The sequence below is a fragment of the Mus caroli genome, unplaced genomic scaffold (assembly GCF_978045245.1).
Source record: "Mus caroli unplaced genomic scaffold, Mus_caroli_1 scaffold_10, whole genome shotgun sequence".
NCBI classification, from domain to species: Eukaryota; Metazoa; Chordata; class Mammalia; order Rodentia; family Muridae; genus Mus; species Mus caroli.
The window spans coordinates 117,889,508-117,911,189 of NW_028227265.1; the positions used below are offsets into that span (position 1 = coordinate 117,889,508).

A 21,682-nucleotide genomic window follows, 5' to 3' on the forward strand; every position below is an offset into this window, starting at 1 on the left:
GTGGCCCTGGCCTGGGGTACTTGAATTATGCTTTTGCATTGGCCCTGCCCGGCCCTGGTCCCTCGGTGGCAACCCTTCCCCATGACAGTGCTTGACTCCCCTCCTCACCATCGAAAGTGCCTGACTGAGGTTGTCTCTGGATGCTTTGTATCCCCAGGTCCTATAGAACATTCCCCCTGCATCCCTCCCCCATGTCTCCCTTCCCATTCCACTTCTGTCCCCGACCCCATTGGCTCGCTGGGATTTGCAGGCTGTTTCATGGTTTCCCCTTCATGCCACGTTCTTCATACAGATTGATAATTTAATTTACGGCTTAGCACACTTGTGAGCATCTGCAGATGTGGGTAATACACTCATTGCCAAAAGATGACGCAGGACAGTCCTGTTAGCAATCCTAGCATACATTCTTGACTGCAGAAAGGGTTTCTGTGACAGGGTATTCCAGCTCTGTCATTTTCTTGTTTGCTTCCTGGAGTACTTTACATAGACAGGCTATTACTTGGTTATTTCATAGTACAGTTTCTGTGGGAACAGTGGAGTGTAAGGGAAGGGCTGGAGAGATGGTTCAGTGGTTAACAGCTTTGGCTGCTCTTCCAGAGGACCCCCGAGTTGATTCCCAGCACCCACATAGCAGCTCACAACTCCCTGTAATCCCAGTCCTAGGAGATCTGACACCCTCTTCTGCCCTCTCAAGACACCACAAATTACGGGTCTAGAGCAGATTCTTGTTCTTGTTCTCAGCCAGTGAAAGAGTTAAAGAGCAGGAAAGACCTTGTGTGACGGGTGACAGTTGGAAAAATCTCATCACAGAATGAACAGGTAAAGAAAGGCCTTTCTTGGGCTGGTGAGATGGCTCAGTGGGTAAGAGCACCCGACTGCTCTTCTGAAGGTCCAGAGTTCAAATCCCAGCAACCACATGGTGGCTCACAACCACCCGAAATGAGATCTGACGCCCTCTTCTGGTGTGCTGAGGACAGCTACAGTGTACTTACATATAATAAATAAATAAATCTTAAAAAAAAAAAAAAAAGAAAAAAAGAAAGGCCTTTCTTTATTAGGGGCGAGGAAATACACTTAACGCGCATTCACAGAGGAAAGCAAGCCAAAGCCCAGCTTCTCCTTGAGGGCAGGGACTTTGTCTTTCTTTCCCAATGTAGGGTTTGTCAGTATGAAGACAGATGGCATGGCCGATGAGCACAGACTGTTATGTGTCCCGGTGCAGCCCTGAACTTGTTGAACCCGTGCATTAGCAGAGGGCCTGCTGCTGAGAGACATAAGCTTACAAGATCTTTGTTCTGAGATGCGCTGCCTGTCTCAGGTTAGGAGGGTGCGGAACACTGTCAATACCTGGTCATGGCCTCTCTTCCGATCTGTCTGCTGATCAAGGAGTCTGTCTAACTCCTAGTCCTTCGGTCCATGCAGTCTAAACACCCCCTCTCCCCCCACAAAAGATATAAAGGAAGAAAGAGCTGGTTCCGCTCAAAGCTGCCCTTAGTCTTAGGAACCATTAGGCGCTTGCTAAACGTGGGCTTGTTTTCTTCCGTAGTAAGGTGCTCTTTACTGACTCTTGAATTTGTCACTGGCTCTGTGCTTTCACCAGCTTCCCCGTCATTTTCTGATGTGGCTGGGCGCTCTGCTTAGCTGTGGGGTGAGCTCCCTCCACATTCTGGAGGCTCTGCGATTTCTCTAGTGGGAAATGAACGGAGTGGGCACTGAGACCTCTCTTCTCCACCCCTCTCAGCAGTCTGAGAACAAAACTGTGCTATGTGTTACAGTGAAGCGGGTGTTGCCAAGGCTCTGATCATGAAAACTGTCACTCGAGGTTTGGGGGCCCCTTTCTGTTCAGGTGCTGGGCGTTACGGGTACTGAGATTGACGGGTAGCCACTGTCCTCTGTTGGTCCAGTAGTCTGCCTGATTAGAAGGCTCCTTTGCGTGCACCCCGCCTTCTCATGTCATTCAGATTGGTTCTGTGTGTGTGTTGGCACTGGCAGCCTTAGGCTTCATCCTGCCTGTTGCCTGTCTTGGATTTGTTTCTAGCTGTTTCTGGGAGAAATCCTCTGTTTGGGGACATTCCTTGTGCTTTCTGGGCCCTACAATAGCAGTATTCTACCATTTTCTCTTGAAGTCAGTTTGGCTGGACATAACCCTTGTCCACAGTGTATCGTGGAGTCTGCAGAGTCCTCCAGTGTGTTGTCAATGAAGCCTCACAGCCTCCATTCTCCCGGGCCTTGTTTGTGAGTCACCCTGCCTGCCTGGTGCCACTGACTTTACCTTTTTCTTTGAGGTGTAGTTGTTTCACAAAATCTAGACATACCACATCTGAACCAGTGTGTACTGAAAAATCCATCATCCTGAGATACCCAGGGCTTCACCCAAGCCTACATCATCCTTGCAAGCAGTGAGGGTATTTGGGGGTAGTCAGGGTGCTCAGGGGTAGTCAGGGTGTTCAGGGGTATTCAGGGTATTCAGGGTATTCAGGGGGTAATCAGGGTGTTCAGGGGTATTCAGGGAAGCTGTATGAGTAGAACCAGCCCTGTGTCAAACTGGGGACATAGGTAACCCCGCCTGGGTCAGCCAGCTTGCTAGAACACCATTGCTTGGTCATTTGCTTTTGCATGTTGCAAAAGAGACCTGCCCAGACTGATCTCTTTCTTGGAATGACTGTCTCTCTCTGCTGCTCCGGCCAGCTCCTGTCTGTTCCTGCCAACTTAGTCCCACATCAATGTGCTGAAACCCCATGTTACACTGGGCCTTTTGTGCCCATGCCAGACCATTGCTAGCCTGCAATCCCCAATGGTCCTCACCTTGTACTATGCTCTGTCTACGCAGAGGTCCAGACTGACCCAGTGACCTCATTTGTTGATGTGTGTAAGTAAGGTCAACAAATCCACGACAGCCACGAAACTGTGAGTTGAGTAAGAGCGTGGCATTTAGGAGAGGTCAGAGTTTGTCTAGGGGACTTGCTGAACCCTTTCGGGTCTGTCCCTGGGGGGCTGACACATCTCTGCTTGCTCCTTGCTCTCTTGGCTTTTGTCCTCTATCCTGATGTCACCTTTGCCCTGTGGAGATTGTCATTGTGGAAAAGGTCACGAAGGAACTTGGTCTCTCAAAAGTGGCTGAACAGATCTGGCCAGGCACTGGGCTCTGGTCCCTTGGCAGCAAGTGCCCTGGTGTTTGCAGGCTCTGTGGATACTCCAGCTCTGCTCTGCCTGCTGGCATGGAGGCGTCAGTCCTGCTCACCCACTGGTTAGGAGTGGAGCACCGTAGGAGGAGCCTGAGATTTCTGAGAAGGAAGATACACAGAGCGGACCATTGTCATGGAGAGAGCTGTACTGTGGTTCCTCACTCAGCAACCCCCTGTCACCAGCAGGTGACTCTGACAAGCGGCACAGCAGCGACTTCGCCCTGTGGAAGGCAGCCAAACCTCAGGAGGTGTTCTGGGCCTCACCGTGGGGAGACGGACGGCCTGGATGGCACATCGAGTGCTCTACCATGGCCAGGTAAACCCAGTGAATGCCAAGCCAGACGACGAGGTTGCCTGGCTGGGGGAAAGAACAACCAGGAGGCTAGAGGGCGCTACTGGGGCCATGAGGAGGAATGCCCAGCCTAGCCCATGGTGTGCCCAGCCTTCCTGTTTAGTATAGTCTCTGGCTAGCAGAAGAGATGCCTGCCTGCCATACAGCAACAGGTACCTCATGGTCCCTGAGAGGTAGCTCAGGTCTGGGAGCATGTAAGTGGCACCTCTGAAAAGCCATTTTGAGGACATGTATGTGCCCATGCTGTGGCCAGCTCACCTCTCCTGAGTGCAGAATCTTCCGCTGACTCAGGAGTAGCCCCTTTGCCAGCTGGGAGGGTGGTACTGCCCTCCCTGTTCTCAGGCAACCCTGTGCTTCCCTAGGGCTCTGACAGCTTCAGCAGTTGGTTCATGCTCGCTCCCTGCCAGCCGGGTAGATCCACGCGTGGCTGAGCAGACACAAATTTTATGGCCTGAGGAGGGCTGTGGGGAGTGAGCATGCTGTGTGGACCCTGCTGTCGAGGCTGCTCACACATGCTTGCGCTCTGCCCTGCAGTGAGGTGTTCGGAAGCCACCTGGACATCCACACCGGCGGCATAGACTTGGCTTTCCCACATCACGAAAATGAAATCGCGCAGAGCGAAGTCTTCCACCAGTGTCAGCAGTGGGGAAATTACTTCCTACATTCTGGTGAGCCTAACTTGATGCAAACACCTTCTCTGGTTCTGTCAACTCTGCCTTTGGAAGTCCATAGATCTCCAGCAGGGCTGGGAGATGAGTTTGACTAAAGTCATTGTTTGGGTTTTCGCAGAGTATCTTTTCTTTCTTTTTTGTCTCATGTATATAATGTATTTTACCATACCGACCATACCACACTCCAGCCTGTAAAGTCAGTTTACTCTCTCAGTCTTGTGTTGGTAGCCATGGCTGCAGCAAACTAGTGCAAAAGCCCCGTCCTGTCCAGAAGACATTTTGCAGTCCCCCCCCCACTCCCCAGCCCCCCAGCCCCCACCCCCGCCATTGTTTGCCTCTTAGTCTCTTTCTACTCTTTTTTTCTGATAGGTTCCTTGAGGCTTGAGGGAGTAGATTTAGGGCTGGGCCCGACAGACAGTCATTTACCTCAGCACTTTGTGGCTGACTATTGCCCACTGCAGAAAGGGGCTTCTTTGGCCAACGCTGAGAGCAGCACTGACCCGTGTGTATTAATATTTAGAAGGCCGTTTGATACAGTGCTGTTCAGCAAAACCACAGAGGTAGGCTCCCGGCTAGGGCCTGTCACTCCTGAGCCACAGGCTTTTGACAAGGTTTACAGCATCAGGCACAAATTCCCTTCTGTGGAGCAGGCCTCAGATCCAGTCAGAAAGTGGCCAGCCACCACACTGGTTAAATGCATTAAAGAGAATCTCAGAGGCACCAAAGTGCTTTGATGTTACAGTAAGGAAAGAAAACTCGGTGTTTCCCCTTGGGTTCATTTGACCGAGAAAGGCCCATGTTTGAATTCTCTACTACTGTCCCTGTGACCTCCATCTGTCTGTCCCTAGTTGGTGGTTTCTGGCTAGTCTGTCTGTCTGTCTATCGTGCGTCTATCTATGCTCCCTGATCTGAGTAGGATAGCTGTGTCTTGTGTGTCCACCAAAGAACTCTGCTCTGCACTTACTGAATCACGTAGAGGACGTGACAGAAATCTTTTACCAGTTTTACAAGGCAGTGAGTTATTTTCCCAGCTAGCCCCAGCTGACCCAGGAGCACTTGGTATGACAAACAGCCTGTCATAAAGTTATATCTGTGTGCTGCTTTCAACACGTACAGTGGTCTTTTTGTTGAATAAGGTCCCTTTGAATCTACTTGCTCTTTTGGGCAAGTGATTATTATAACATACATGCATTCATGCATGCATTTCTCTCTGTGTCAGGGCCATGCTTATTTAGTGCTTATTAAAGCTATGCATTTAGGCCGGGCATGGTGGCACATGCCTTTAATCCCAGCACTTGTGAGGCAGAAGCAGGCAGATTTCTGAGTTTGAGGCCATCCTGGTCTACAAAGTGAGTTCCAGGACAGCCAGGGCTACACAGAGAAACTCTGTCTCAGAAAGAAAGAAAGAAAGAAAGAAAGAAAGAAAGAGAGAGAGAGAGAGAGAGAGAGAGAGAGAGAGAGAGAGAAAGAGAAAGAAAGAAAGAAAGAAAGAAAGAAAGAAAGAAAGAAAGAAAGAAAGAAGAGTAAAGTTATGCATTAGCTTAGGTTGTAAAAGTTGATTACATGAGAAATCCAAAGAAAGTTAGTTTGGCGTTGACCTGTTACAGGCATGCTAAGCAAACAGGCTGCGTATACAGCGGGCTCTCAGCCGTCTCAAATGATCTCAAGGTGTATTATTAACTTGGCTGTGAGGTCCCGTAAAAGTTCCAGTGTCTTCGAATGTAAGAGATATTCTCATAAATTATTGCCACAGGCTACCATAACCCTGTGCCACATTGCAGCAGTGGGCATGCCTTGCCTAGTGGGTCAGTGTGGCAGTGTGCAGAGTTCACTGCTGGGAGATGCCACTAATAACTCCTCTCCCTCAGAGGCAGCATAGCGCCTTTTAGTACTGTGAAGGTAGCTGGGGGTGGCTGGTGGCTCAGTGGTTAAGAGCACTTACTGCTCTTCTGAAGGTCCTGAGTTCAAATCCCAGCAATCACATGGTGGCTCACAACCATCTGTAATGGGATCTTGACAGCCTCTTCTGGTGTGTCCTCATATAAATATAATAAATAAATCTTAAAAAAAAAAGACAGGCAAATGACCAGGAAGTACATGGAAACAGCTGGCCACTGCCCAGGAAATACATTAGAAAGAAAGAAAGAAAGAAAGAAAGAAAGAAAGAAAGAAAGAAAGAAAGAAAGTCATTGTGTAGTCCAGGCTGTCCTTGAACTCAATTCCACCCACCTGATTCAGTCTCTCAAGAAGTATGCAGTACCATACTGGCTTTATTTAGAAGAAGAAGAAGAAGAAGAAGAAGAAGAAGAAGAAGAAGAAGAAGAAGAAGAAGAAGTAGTAGAGAAAGTAGCCAGCTTTCAGTCCAGGGCAGGGGTCGTTCAGTCCAGCACTGGGGGAGGAGCAGCAGCAGACTCTGTGAGTCTGAGACAACCTATAGCATAACCTATAGCATAACCTATAGAATAGAGAGACTCTGAACTTGGTGATGTCAGAATTCACAGTGGTCAGCAGCAAAATGCACATGTTGAGTCTGCTGAAGGTCACGGGGTCAGCACTGCCCTTTCAAATAACAGCTCAGGTGGGCCAGGCAGAGACAGACAGTATGAATGTTTGGCAGCGGTGGGGTTACAGAGTGCCAAACACAAGCATCTACAACATGGGATGCATGCAAATGCAGTTTTATTGTCTTAGAATTTGGAGGCTGGGGGACATTAGATGTAGGGTCACTCTGGGGATGTGGCTTCAGAAGGGAGGTTCCCATGAGAGGCTGCTGGACCCCCCATGCTACCGTCCTATGTTCTTGACCTCCGGTGCATCTCATTTTCCAGATACTGTCAGTACCATGTCTGATGCTATGTACAGTTAAAGGCTCATAGTTACAGTTTATTGGAGAGAGCTGCTTTGTTCATTTTCTCAGTAAAATCAGCCTCTTAGCACCCTCTGAGTAAAGGTCTATTTGGAAATAGGGAAAATCTTCTGACTGGGACAGCAAGAGCTTCCTCTGGAGACAGGCTTTGTTGAGATGCATCCCATAGTAGAAGTTTCCTGCATGGGTTTGGTTCCCTCCTGAGTTTCACGCACCTGTGATAAAATGACAAACAGCTGTGGAGAAGCCTGGACAGACACCTGAGGCAGAAAAGCTGACAGCCACACCCCAGACTCACGGCTGGATAGGTGACTGACTAGCCAACTGTCCAGGATAGGATAGGGCAGGGATGCATGGGTGCGTGAGGGCTGTGTGGACCTGTTATTGTACCCTCACTGAGCAGTATTGTCCTGGAAGACTGCACAGAGCACACACTGCAGGTGCAGGTTCCTGTCCTGTATCCTGTGGGGGAACACAGGCCTGTGGCTCCACAGGCCCAGCTGTGTCTAGGCTCAGGGCTATAGACAGAGAAGCTGAACTCCCTTCTGGTACCCTGTTAACTGTGCATGGGTCTCGCCCACTCAGTATAGTCAGCCCCAGCTATGGTGGGCTCAGGGCTGCCTAAAAGAGGCTGTAACTGGAGGGGATGTTTCTCTTTTTGTTTCAGGTCATTTGCATGTGAAAGGCACAGAAGAAAAGATGTCCAAATCCCTAAAAAACTACATCACCATTAAGGTAAAGTTGATAGACAGTGCCTTCCTGTGTGAGTGGCTGATGGCTGCTAGGGGCCTCTGTGGGGTGAAATCACATCACTAGACATGTAGTCTGACCCAGCCCTGCATGGGCTGCCTCCAGGGAATTGCTCCTTCTTGTCTCAAGGGGCAGGGCACTTCCTTCAGGTCTGTTCTTCTCTTTCTTCCTTTCTCTCTCTCTCTCTTCCTCCCTCCCTCCCTCCCTTCTTCCGTTCCTCCCTCCCTCCTTCCTTTGTTCCCTCTCTTTTCTTTTCTTTCTTTCTTTTTTCTTTCTTTCTTTTTTCTTTCTTTCTTTCTTTCTTTCTTTCTTTCTTTCTTTCTTTCTTTCTTTCTTTCTTTCTTTCTTTCTTTCTTTCTTTCTTCCTTCCTTCCTTCCTTCCTTCCTTCCTTCCTTCCTTCCTTCCTTTCTTTTCCTTTACTCTTCTTTCTGTTCTTTAAATGTTTAAAAGGGTTATTTTATTTATTTTTAAAGATTTATTTATTTTATGTATATGAGTACACTGTAGCTGTCTTCAGACACCAGAAGAGGGTGTCAGATCTCATCACAGATGGTTGTGAGCCACCATGTGGTTGCTGGGAATTGAACTCAGGGCCTCTGGAAGAGCAGTCAGTGCTCTTAACCGTTGAGCCATCTCTCCAACCCCATTCTTTTATTCTTTTTTTTTTTTTTTTTCGAGACAGGGTTTCTCTGTATAGCCCTGGCTGTCCTGGAGCTCACTTTGTACATCAGGCTGGCCTCGAACTCAGAAATCCGCCTGCCTCTGCCCTCCCCCCCCCCCCCCCCCCAGTGCTGGGATTAAAGGCGTGCACCACCACGCCCGGCCCATTTTATTCTTATTGCAATTCCCAACAGCTAGGATGTTTTCCTACAACCTAGATGGCCAGAGTCCCCAACTATCCCACAGTGCGTCTCACCTGGACTCTGAATGCTGCCCTTGTGCCCAAAATATGTTTATAGCTTTTCATTCTTTTTAAAACCAGGACCGGTGACAGTCTGTGAACTTTGCTTGGATGCCCAGGTCTCTTGATGTTCAGGCTGACTTGCGCTCTTTTATGGTCTATGCAGATCCTCAGCTCCTGTTTTATATTCTGTATGCATTTGTGCATGCGTGTGTGTGTGTGTGTGTGTGTGTGTGTGTGTGTGTGTGTGTGTAGCGGGGAGAGATGTATGCATGTGAGGGGCAAGCACCCTTGAAAGACGGTGCCAGGGCTGGTGAGATGGCTCAGTGGGTAAGAGCACCCGACTGCTCTTCCGAAGGTCTGGAGTTCAAATCCCAGCAACCACATGATGGCTCACAACCATCCGTAACGAGTTCTGACTCCCTCTTCTGGAGTGTCTGAAGACAGCTACAGTGTACTTACATATAATAAATAAATAAATTAAAAAAAAAAAAAAAAGAAAGACGGTGCCAATGACCCCGGAACTGGAGTTATGAGTAGTTGTTTTGTTGGACACCCTGTGCCTGGGTTTTCCTCTCTCTCTTTGCTGAGTCATTTCACTGTCTCTCCTGTGTGTATCTTATTGATGCTCACAGTAATGCTTACAGTGTCGCTCACAGGAGTGCTTCTATTCCGTGGGATGGATTGCGTCATGAGGGCTGCTCTGTCACCATGCTCTCCTCCTGGGTTATGCTCAGTAGTGGCGTCTGGCCACTGTGTTACAGATGACCACCAGATCCTTCATGGTGGAAGGCTTGGCTTCCTCCTCCTTGCTTTGGGGATCTGAGCCAGGCGGCTGTGCTCCCCAGGATCCTCCACGGGGGGGCAGGGTCTCATGGCGGGGCTTCTGTTCTGATGCCTCTTTCACAGTTGCTTCTGGAGTGGCCTTGGGTTGTGAGATGTGCTTGGTGCATTGTGAATTCAGTCCTATTCTTTTGGGAGTTGAAGTCACCCCAGACTCAGCCAGGGTGTGCCATGTGCTCCCACACCCCATGGACATGTCTTGCTTTGCCTTTGAGTGACTCTGCATATGGTTTCTACTTGCCTTCTTGTGGGGTCTTGGTCTCACTGCTTAATGGAGGTGGGTTGGGTGGGCAGGGGGTCTGTGCATACATCATGCTGACCAAAAATGCCAAGGCATCATTCCTGACTTCTTCAGGGGTCAGAACTGAGAAAGAAAATAGATGGTACATTGTTGGGTGCTATGCATGAGGAAATAAAGTGGTGGGAGACCTTTATCCTGCCAGAGCTCCGGTAGACTGCCTCGGGACCCCTATGGAACCACCTGGCATGGGTGTTGGGCCTCACTGTGGCCCAGGACAACTGATTCTCGCTCTCAGACATCCCAGACCGCTATATGTCATGGAAGAGCTGAGAACAGACCCGCGGGCGGACTCTGGCCTGGGAGGGCAAAGGTAGGGGGAGAGCTCTGGTAGGTTACTGCAAGGATGGGGATGAGAGAGTCTGGCCTAACTCAGGCTGCTAGCTCAGCTGGAGCACAGGAAGGCCTCCCAGTGGGGGGTTAGATGCGGGGTGTTAGAGGAAGACCTGCTCCATTGCTCTCACACGGGGATCCTGAGGAGCAGAGAAGGTCCATCCATGGCTTGAAGGCATTTACTATAGAAAGGGGTGGGTAGGAAGAGAAGTAGAGGACAGCCATGGCCACATGGAGAGAGGGGGGAAGGGAAGGGGAGAAGGGGAGAGAGGTAAGAGACAAGGAGAGAGCAAGAGCTTAGAGAGAGGAGGTGCCAAGCAGCCCCTTTTATAGTGAGCTGGGCTACCTTGCTGTTGCCAGGTAACTTTGGGGAGGAGCTTACCTGGTTGTAGTCAGAATACCAGGTACCAGGAGCTTGGGACATTGTCTACGTGACTGATAGTCACAGGATTATGGAGTTGAGGAGTTGATTGTAGTGTCAGGCAATTGTTTCTGGGAACATAGCTTACAGTTCTGTCTCTTGTAGATTTTTTTCTACTGGGTCTCCCGAGTAAGCATCTCTCGACCGGAACACAGACTGCCTTTCACGGTCCAACCGTACATGAGAAACAAGTCATGGCATTTTATTTGGACACATTGATCTGTCTGAGTCAAATTTAATATCTACAGCTAAGCCGCATCTGTAGCTCACATTCTTGCTTTGTATTCTGACCCACATGGTGGAATGGGCTCCCTGTCCTCTGACCTTCACACACTGGAGCATGTGTGTGCCCACATACATATACACACTGTTCAGGGGACTAAGGGAAGGAATAAGGGCACAGACACGCTCGGGTGTTACAGCCTGTGAATGGTTGAGCTGTAGGCATGGAGCCCGTGGATGCGGAAGGCAGGATGGAGTGACATTTATGGAGATGACACATCAGAGGCCATGCACACATGGTGTGCCTGGACAGGACTCTGACAGTGAGTAATGAATATAGTTTTCATGAGGAATAAACATTCCACTGTACTAAATGGAGTGCCCAGTTTTGATGTCTTCTATAGAAGTCTTCAGTAGAAGACTTCGGGTCAGACTAACATTGTTCCTGTTAATTTCTCGCAGAATAGCAGGTGGATCTTAATCGTGCTTGTCTATTGGTTGTGTGGAGTTTTTCTCCCCTCTCCTGTAGTGGTAGTTAAACTGCTTTGGCTCTCAGCAGGTCACATGCACACACGAACCTGCCCAGGAGCTACCTGGTTTTGCAAATGAAACACACACACACTCACATACTCGCATGCCAGTTAACTTTAAAATGCCTTGGCTAGCTCAAAGCCTGGGCAGTTCCAATCTTCCCCACAGCTAGCACACATTTCCTTCCTGTAGTCCTGGCTTAACGCTCTCTAATTCTTCATTTTATCTTTGTTGCCCTGGCTCCTGCTGGGCAGCCCTTTTGGGCCGCATTCCTTCTCAGCTACATTTTAGATGATTTTCCTCTGTGACTCTAAATCTGATCATCTGCCTCCAAATCATGGCAATTCCTCTCCTTTCTCTCTCCCAGTCTCCAGCTAATCGAAAAGTCCTGCCTCAGTCTACCAAGCCATTGGCCATTGCTTCTTTATTGATCGGTCAAAAACCAACTGGGGACAAGGACCTTCAGCTTCTTGATTTTGGGGGCTGGATTAAGCAAAGCATTGGAACCGATCCCCACCCTCTCCTCAACTCTCCTCTCATTTTTTACTTTGAGCCAGTCTATGTTTGCCCTCGGCCCATGGTTCTGTAGGGTGAGGTGCTCCTGCCTCACAGTTAAGGATATCTGTCAGGTTCCTTGTGGTCCTTGTTCTGGTGACCACCGTGAGCTTAGTCTATGTCACAGTTGACGTGGAAAGCTTACTTTCTAGAAGTTCAGTGGAGGTGGAGCCCCTGTGGGAGCCTCTGCCCCTGGGGTCCCTCTGCTGGCCACCCTGTCTTTCCAAGCTGTAGCTCGCTTGCTTGCTTGCTTGCTTCCTTTTTAAATTCATCTATTCACTTAATATCCCAATCTCTGCCCCTCCACCTCCCCAGTCCCTCCTCCTTCCCCTTCTCTTCTGAGAGGGTGGAAGTCCTCCCAGGTATCTCCCCAACTGAGTACACAGGTTGAGTGCCTGTAGGATGAGATTATATAAAGTGGCTAGCTAGTGAGGGCCTGCCTTGCCTGGGAATCTCCCCAGCACGGGGGTTATCAGGTGCCAGCTCCTTCTCTCTATAGGTTCTTTCCATGGTGGCAACATCTCCAAGATTGGTTGTCACCGTATGATGCCGCCTGGCCTCCTGGCAGGTCAGCTCTTTGCTTTGAGTTCTCCAGCCCTTATTTACACAGGTGGCATCTGGTTTCACTCTCAGGTGACGCTGACCAGGTTGTGTGATGGAACCAGAGAAGTATAGACACTTGGTGACATCTCAGTACAGAGCAGGGACACACTGAACAATAGTGTCTGTGAGCACCTTTGCCCACAGCAACTCCCCGATATCGCCCCTCCTTTTCTGTTCCTGAGGACTGCAGGCTGTCGGGACGCAGCCTCCTGGACTCCTGTTTGCATTGCTGCTTTGACTCCATAGCAGAGCCCTCCAGAGGCCCAAAAGGAAAACAAGATATGTCTCTCAGATGTGACCTCCATGGTGGTAAAACTGACCCTGTCCACATTCTGCACAAAGGACTTTTAAACAAAGTCACCCAGCTTCCTTTCTGGAGCAAGGTAGAGAGCACAGCTTGCAGGTTACTCCAGGTCTGAAAAGAAGATGGTGGCTTTTAGAAAATGAGAGACCTTCAGAGATGAAACGTCCATAATGTTATAGCTGTAGATTGTGCTGATTCCACGAAAAAAATGGCAGGAGGGCAGAGAAGACATGGGATGCAGAATGGGTCCAGGCCTCAACACCCCAGGCCGTCGTGGCCCTTTTTGCTGGACATGCCAGTGTCAGGAGCCCCCAGATGAGATGACTGCAGCCATAGGCTCCAGGGAACTGTGAGGGAAGCTCACAGTTGTAGCTGTTGTGCAGGAAGCTCTGTGCTTAGCTAACATCTGCAAAGGGTCTCTAAAACAACAGTGGAAGAACCCCAGCTCGCCTGGTGCTGTGGCAGTTGGGAGGACTCAGTAGAGCCCCATGCAGCCTCTGAGGGAAGAGGGTACTGGTTTTCAGATCTGTAAGCCTCCCCTCTGGGTCCCCACAGTTGTGATGTGTCACCTTAGCATGCTGTGTGTGACCTCGTGTCCACCCAGGATGCTGCTCTCCTTAGTTGTATGTCCACACTGACAGATGGGGACATGAACAGGACACAAGCTGACAGAGTCATGCTTGGTAGTATGTGCAGCATGGTGGACGAGGGGTCTGAGCCAGCAGGTGGTCTATGAAATCAGGCAACAGAGAAACCTCATAATAATGGGGTGGTGCATGCAGGAGATGGCACTTGAAATTGTAGGGATGTCACTCACCAAGGCCACATGTTTATCTCATGTACACTTGAATGCATGCAGACATTCACTTACCCTTATGCATACTCAGACACACGTGCACCTACGTTCACTGCATATGTGTGCACACACACACACACACTTGTATACATTCACACATATGCACACATACACACTTAGATACGTGTACACATACATACATACATACACTCATGTGCACTTATAGGCACATACAAACTTGTCATACATTCACACTCATGTACACTCACATAGATACATGTACACACTCACATATTCACAGACACAGGTACATATGTACTGGCAGATACACAGACAGACAGACAGACAGACACACACACATACACACACACGGCAACCTGGTGAAGTCCAGAGCTTTGTCATGTGATGTAAACATGAGTGAAACACGTGGGATCCAAGCTGACACCGTACGTACCGTGACACTCTGATGCAATGTGCACACTGTGTGGCCTGGCACACTGCTCTGCTGGCAGTCTGCAGCCAGGCTGACCTGACTGTGGCCACCCTCCTGTCCTTGGCAGCCATGGGTGGGTCTGGTGCCCTGGATCATTGGTGTGGCCTTGATACATGACAGCCGTTCTTATGCAGTTAGTGGACTGGGAGCCATGCCTGACAGACTCAGACCACCCACCCCCATCTCTGCTGAATTCTTACCATGGCCCACGGAGGTCATGGAACCCAGGGTTAGGGACCGGCCAAGCGGCCTCCGACTGACTCTGGGAAGTTGACAAAGGTGGAAGAGTTGTGGGGGGAGGCAGACCAGAAACACCCCCCTCAACCTGAGGAGTCGCATCAAAGGTTTTTTTTCACTGTGCCTGGGAGCCCACGGGGAGCCCAGAGAGACATCATCCTGTGCACTCCTGTGGAGGGTGATGGGTGGGGAGGCTCTGCTCTTCCAGAGGAAGCCAGTGCAGCTCTGGGACGGGAGGCTAACTCCCCAGTGCAACCTGCATTTCCGCCTCGCTCTTTTATTACACGGTTTCCCTCTTCCCTCTGTGCCCCACTGGCTCTCAAGTTCATGACCTCTTTGTCTTTGTTATTACGTGTGTGTGTGTGTGTGTGTGTGTGTGTGTGTGTGTGTGTGTGTGTTTCTAAACCAATGACTACAACTTGCTCAGTCTTTATAACGTTACTGATATGTTTTCGGGACTGGCCAGTTTGGTATTAGCCAACTGGTGTGCTTTTCCTTGCAGAAGACTATCTCTCTTGCTTAAAGCATTCCGTAGTTACCTGTAGTTCTTTGTGTATGGTTGAGGTCTCCTGGGCCGCCACCTGTCCGCGTTAGCCTGTCTATTGTCCTTGTTCAGACCATGTTGTTACAGTCGTGTTGGTGAGACTTTAGTTGCAGCTTCTGTGGTGTTTCTAGGAGACTCAATCCCACAGCAAAATCCTGGTCCTCTAGCTCTTAAAACCTTTCTGTCCGTCTTCTGCAATGATCCCTGAGCCTCAGGGGCAGGAACTGTGTTGTAGATGGATCAGTTGAAACTGGGCTCCTTCTTTTATGGTTTCCATCTGTGGCAAAGAGACGTTCCCTTGATAAGGGGTGAGAACTACATTTGTCTGTGGGCATAAGGATAAATATTTAGGATGTAGTTAGGAATTGTGCTGGTTTAATACAGTGGTGGCTGTAGGTTCATCTCCAAAATCTATGACTTCACCAGCCATAGGTAGTTGGCTAGTTTCTAGTAGCCGGTAGGCCTAAGTCCAGTTAAGGCAAGTTGTTAGATACCACCAAGGTATGGGTGGCATTATCACATCCTTGGAGCTCTTGTGGCCCACAGGCATCACAGCTGGCTTCCCTGCCTTGGAAGCCTGCGTAGCACCTTCTGGTCTCACAAGAGCTGGTCTTCAAGGAAGAGGCTTTCAGGTCAGATAAATAATTTCACGAGTAATCTGCTGCAGAGAGGTGGCTGCTGAGGGTCACAAACTTAGAGCATCCTCACTATTCAGGACACAGCGCTATGACGCGGGGTGGGCAGAGCCCTCACTCCTGATCTCAGTCTGAACCTGAGCTGATGTCAGCCTGTTCTAGCCTTGACTGTGAGCTGTTGTGCTCTCTTCCTGTCCAGTGGGGCCTGGTGCAAACATGGCTTCTCTTTTCCACTGTGCACATTGTCCCTGTCAGTCAGTCACAGTGCCCCTCTCCTGTCCATGTCAGGTAGGGCCTGGTGCGCAGAGGTGTCGGATATCCCCCCAGCCCTCCCCACAAGTATGAAGATGACCATGTGAAGGATGCTGGAAAAGCGTCTGGGAAACCAGCTGTGAGGGTGTGGGGCACAGCAAGGCTTGGGTGAGCACCCTCCACGTCACACTGTATGTACAACCCCTGCATCACTGCAGCCAGCGCGATGATCCTGACTGACAGCCGCCTGTCTCCCCTTTCTAGGACTTCCTGCAGACCTTCTCCCCTGACGTCTTCCGGCTTTTCTGCTTGCGTACCAACTATAGGTCAGGTGAGTGGCTCCCGTGTGCCAGGGGTTGGCAGCATGCCAGCCTGGGGTAAGCCTATCCAGGCAGTGTGGTTGCTTCATTCCCCGGGGGCTGACTGGGGACATGATACTGGAGGAAGCTTCACAGGGAATCGACCCAGTCTTGGTGCCCAGGCGAGGCTGCTCTTCCCAGAGTCCACAGTCATGTCTTCCCATCTATGTACATGTCACTGAAACAAATGTTGCTCGGGAGGTTCTAGGACAGCAGAGCCGGTATGCCCAGGCAGCCCTTTGGCCACAGCACTGGTTGCTGCTGGGTCTCAGGTGCTGTGCTTCGGGTACACAGGCACTTCCTCAGGGCCATCTCTTCCTTGGCAGCCATTGAATACAGTGACAGTACCCTGGTGGAAGCCAAGGGCCTCCTGCTGGGGCTGGCCTCTTTTGTGGAGGATGCACGAGCCTACGTAAAGGGGCAGCTGACCTGTGGCCCTGTTGAGGAGGATGTGCTATGGGAGAGGTAAGCAGTCACACGGACTCACCGTCGCTCGGGGGACAGGTGGCCGGGATGCAGAGGTCAGCAGGAGCCCGAGTGAGGCGGGTCCATGCAGCCCCCAGGAGCTGGCATCTAGTCAGCCCCACTCCCCTCTGGTCCTGAGTCCTGCACAGACTCTGGTCACCTAGAGCTGGGCACGTTTCCTTCTTGTTCCAGGAGGGAGGGGCGTCCCTTCAGTAGTTGACTATTACAAAATCACCCGAGTAGATACTATGTATCCAACAAGTGGGCAGGTTCCCTTCACTCAACAATTTTTTTATTTGGCTAGGGTGGTAACTAGGATTTTGTTACAAAACCATAAACACAACCTAGGGAAGGTCCCTGAGTTGAAATATTTTTACTTCTTAGGAAAGGATATTTGTGTATCCAGGGCTGGTGCCAGGCCAGGCTGGGGCACCAGAGAGCCCTTTGCCTGCCTTATCATCACAGGTGACTCCCATATCCCACTCCAGGCTGACTAGCACCAAGAAGGCGGTGAAGGCTGCTCTAGCCAATGACTTTGACACACCGAGGGCAGTGAACACCATCCTGGACCTTGTGCACCATGCAAACAGACAGCTCAGGGCAGTCTCCAAGGTAACTTGAGGGGTGCTGCGGATGTCAGGGCAGGGCTTGTCCTAAGGAACGGGCACTGACCCCATCAATCACCGAGACTCCTCGCAAAGCTCCCTCGTATGGGAATTCACAAGCTCAGCCTGCGCGTTTAGATCCCTCCATTCCGTAGTAAACACATGAATGCAGGCAGCAGGTGAATCGGCTTGGGCGCAGATGGCTCTGTCGCATGGCTGCCCCCATGAGAGTTGAGCAACCTTCCTGGTGGCTCGGCAGCGTGTGGAGGGGTTGGGGTTTGTTGAAACGGGAAGTTGGGTTGGGTCGGTAGCTCAGTGTGAAGTGTTTGCCTGAGTTCAGTCTCCAGGATCCACTGCATTCCCTCTCCAAAGGGAAAACAGCCCCAAACAATGAGAAGTTGTCTGTTGAGACCTGGACTCAGCTGCCTCTGGTGTCCTGCTGAAGCAGCTGCAGGGGGACCCAGCTCTGGCTCTCAGTGAGCACCACGGGAAGCCCTCGTCCCTGTCTGCTCTGCTCTGCTCTGCTCTGCTCTCAGTGCTCCTAGTGCTCCCAGTGCTCCCAGTGCTCCCAGTGCTCCCAGAGCTCCCAGTGCTCCCAGTGCTCCCAGAGCTCCCAGGTTGGAGGCACCACCTCCTCTCCCCAGGACTTATACTCCTGTACCTCAGGGTCAGGAAGTCACCAACCCTGGGTTCAGCCTGGGCCCTCTGGTCTCAAGGCTTTCCAGGGTGCTACCACAGGAGCCCCCTATAATGGCAGCACTTTGGTGGCCATACAGATCATAGGAGACCTTTCCTGTGGTGACACAGGGCTCTAGTCCTGGGCCCTTTCTTGGCTAATGCACCATTGTGGTGAATGGCTCCAGATGGCCATGAGGTTTTGGATGCTTGAGTAGATTCCCAGACTTGACACTCGTCAGCACCACAGGCGGGCAGTGTCTCCTGACCAGGGCTCCATTTCCACACAAGGTACCAGATAGACCATGGTACCTTTCTTCTGAGTCCCCTACATGGTCACCGAGGGGTTGACCATTCGGTCCCAGCTTGTTCAGGTTGACATTATATGTCCTGAAGGCAACCAGGTCAACGCAGCCATACTTGGGGAAGCTGGCTGTGAGTGGTTCTAGAGTTCTTGAATGGCAGCTGCCAGCTGCAGCCTCCCCTTGACTCCCAGGCATCACCCCCTGTGAATCCTACACCACTTGTCACTTCTGCGGAGAAGGCAGGCACAAGCTGATTACAGAACAGGGACAGATTGGCACCTGCCACTGCAGGATGAGGCTTGGCTCACGTGGGTCTATGTCAGTGACTGAGGCCCAGCAGACCTTTTGAGACCCGCAGCTCCCATCATCACTGTCCCATCACCGTGCCCCATGCACTGTCCCCGTGGCCATGCTTGACCCACAGGACCCAGGTGTGCAAATACAGCCACGCTGAGGCACATCACCAGCATGATGTCTGCACTCTAGTGTAGGGTTTGCCAGGGAGCCTGGCTGTGCGGGAGCCCACAGAAGCTGAAGCAGAAATGCTCTAACCTCACTTCAATGCTCTTGCAGGAAGCTAGTGGCCCAAGGAGTCCCACTGTGTTTGGGGCCATCATTTCCTACGTTGAGCAGTTTTTCGAGACTGTTGGGATTTCTCTGGCAAATCAACAGGTACATCCATTTCTGTCAAATGCTTTCCCCAGAAACTGCCTACATGTTGCACACCCTCCTCGGGAAAATGTTCCCTGAAGGGCGCCTAATTCCTGACTTACTGGAGGAGCACAGTAGCTGTTAGCTGAGCTCCAGCACTGACTGGCTCACAGCGGCATTGGAACCAGCGTTCTGCTCCATAGTACAGAAAGGTGCCTGCAAGGACACCCCCGCCCCTGAGCCATGCTTATGTGTGTGGGGGAGGGGCTCCCATCCTGTCTGGCTGTGTGGTATTGGCTCTATGTTTTTGGCAGGGATGCTAGGGCCAGACTCTGGCTGTGCTTAGGACACTTGAGTTCCCTGTCCCTTCTTGTGATGTTCAGTTGTACCAAATAGAAAGGGCAAGCCTGCCAGGTCCTCCCACAGCCCTCCCCTCCCTCAGAGGGAGATGCCTTGGCTGCCTGATCCACAGCAGAGCAGACAAGTTTCCTGGTCTATTCCAGTTCAGTTAAGTGCATGGCTTATAGCATCCATGCGGCTGGCCATGGTCCCTAGGTGTGTCCCAGTCCTCTGGATGTCACTGCAGTTTCAGGGTTAGTGTCCATGCAGGTCTCTCCGTGTACAGAGGTGAGGGGTGTGTGCACTTAGAGCACATGACTGTATCTACATTAGCTACTGCACCTATCTGGATACTGATAGGGTCCAGTGGCCCAGAGTCACTATCCATTCAGTCCCAGCCCCAGCATATTTACCCAGGAGCTGCACAGGGCAGCTCTTCTCTCTGGGTGGCCCCTCCTCTGTGCACTCAACTCCATTCTGCTGGCATTCTCTGGCACTGTGTCCCCTTTAGGGTCCCTTTGCTTCTCACTTCACTCTGCCATACCTGACAGCTTTAGGCTGACCCAAAAGGACATAGCAATGGCTCAGCCATTGACCTTCCTGTAGCCAGGCTGTACCTCTGTCATGGTCGGCTAGAGCATCACCCCACAGCAGTGACAGCCCTGCCAAGGCTTCTGAATTTGGTAGCCTCTCCCAGGGTCTCCGGCTGGCTTCCAGAAAAAGGTGCTTTCTGCTTTAACAGGGGACTGCCATTTTGTCCCCTTAGCCAGTGTTTATATAGCCAGCCAGACTGCTCAATCTCAGTATACACACACACACACACACACACACACACACACACACACACAGAGGCACACAGTGCGGGACACTTGACATTGACACTGGCTTGGCTTCATTTATGCTTAAGGCTCAGGCTGCTAGATTATCTAGCAGGAGATGACAGGATTCTGTTGACACTTGTTACACCGTATAACTGTTGCTGAGGTCCAGTGGGACATGGGTCAAAGTGGGTTTTACCGGCTTAACGTGGGCCAGTCAAGGCATGAAGTCTTGCCGAGCTGATCTTGCCAGTAACCTAACCTCCCCCGCATATTCTCCAGAAAGGGCTAGCATCAGGAACACTGATAAAGACTTCCCAGAACCTAGTCGCTTGGGGTCCCCCAGGCTGTACCGGGGTCCTGCCTTGCTGGGCTGGGCAGACTCATCCCTCAGCATGTGGCTCAGTGTGTTTCAGGGGACAGCAGCACAGTAACATTGCGCTGTGTGGTGGATGAACTCGTGCGATTCAGGCTGAAGGTCCGCCAGTATGCACTGGACACACCCGGGGCTGCTGGGGAGGCTCGGAAACGGCAGCTCCAGGAAAGGCAGCCCTTGCTGGAGGCATGTGACACACTCCGACAGGACCTCGTCACCCATGGCATCAATGTTAAGGTGAGCGATACTGCAAATCCAGGCAGAGCATTGTCACAGGAGACAGAGAAGGGGCAGACAGCAGCTAGTCATCGGTTTCTGAGAGACTCACTCGAGGCAGATGTGGAGGCCGGGAGGGGAAGGTGTGTAAGCAGGAAGAATTGCAAAACTCAACCCTCATGGGTGAGGAGCTGGCCTGTCAGGCAGTGTTATCCCCCCTCCTCGGCATCCCTCTGCCCCCTCTGCCTCCACTGCCTTTGCTTTGTAACCCATCACCTCGAATAAGAGGATGTGATGCCTACCCAAAGCCTTCTCCTTCAGGACAGAGGCAGTGCGACCTCCACATGGGAACTGCTGGATCCAAGGACAAGACACCAGAAACCTGGGGACCGAGGATGAGGTGGCTGCATCCCATGCACTGCCAGACCCTGGCCTTCTGCTCTTTTGTGATGAAAACTTTATATTAAAGTGCCAATTGTGGCTGTTTAGCCAATAGTAAAGTGAGCCTATGCTGCCCGCTGGTGTGTATTTGGAACAGCCTGGAAGATTAACTGTGTACCACTGATGGCCACATTTGCAACATTCCCTTCAGTAAATTCATGTCTGTTCAGGAGACATTCCTGGACATGGTTAGCTGGCCCTTAGACAAGGGGAGCCAGAGAGCAGACCCCCACTAACTAGGCATGCAGCTGGCAGGCCACTCTCTGGAGGGAGGCTCAGCAGGCAGAGCGAGGGCCATAGTGCGCAGCAGTGAACACAGTAGACCTGCAGAATCTGGGCACTCCCTGCCACACTCAAATGCCAGTGGCACCCAGGTTTCCTGCCCTCCCCACAGGCCTCTAACAGATCTGCTCTGCATGGCCACTGTCTGTTCTGAACTACTTCACTAAGTTAGCACTCAGTCACTCAACAGAAAACTATAGGGCCCAAGAATGCCCCGTGAGCCTTAGTTAAAAACCAAACCCTGCACTCCCCAGCCACATGAAGACTGGAGCCCTGTGAGGGGCGACTGTGTAGTAACAGAAGACTGGAGCCCTGTGAGGGGCGACTGTGTAGTAACAGAAGACTGGAGCCCTGTGA

The 21,682-nt window shown here is 51.1% G+C and overlaps 1 protein-coding gene across 3 annotated transcripts in view; it reads left to right on the forward strand.

Annotated features, from left to right (window-relative positions):
* The window catches only part of Cars2 (cysteinyl-tRNA synthetase 2, mitochondrial), a 43,594-nt gene extending 22,488 nt beyond the window's left edge, over positions 1-21,106 (forward strand). For 2 of the 3 annotated variants that reach the window (XM_029480565.2, XM_021169841.2), the window contains exons 7-15: positions 3,369-3,501; positions 4,072-4,205; positions 7,742-7,809; positions 16,058-16,124; positions 16,479-16,617; positions 17,106-17,229; positions 18,776-18,874; positions 20,417-20,623; positions 20,924-21,106. In XM_029480565.2, the coding sequence (XP_029336425.1) occupies positions 3,369-3,501; positions 4,072-4,205; positions 7,742-7,809; positions 16,058-16,124; positions 16,479-16,617; positions 17,106-17,229; positions 18,776-18,874; positions 20,417-20,623; positions 20,924-21,001 (1,049 nt within the window). In that variant the 3' untranslated portion in view covers positions 21,002-21,106. The remainder of the gene's footprint in view (positions 1-3,368; positions 3,502-4,071; positions 4,206-7,741; positions 7,810-16,057; positions 16,125-16,478; positions 16,618-17,105; positions 17,230-18,775; positions 18,875-20,416; positions 20,624-20,923) is intronic. The other variant, XM_021169842.2, reaches the window with a different exon arrangement.
* Positions 21,107-21,682: the final 576 nt, after the last annotated feature.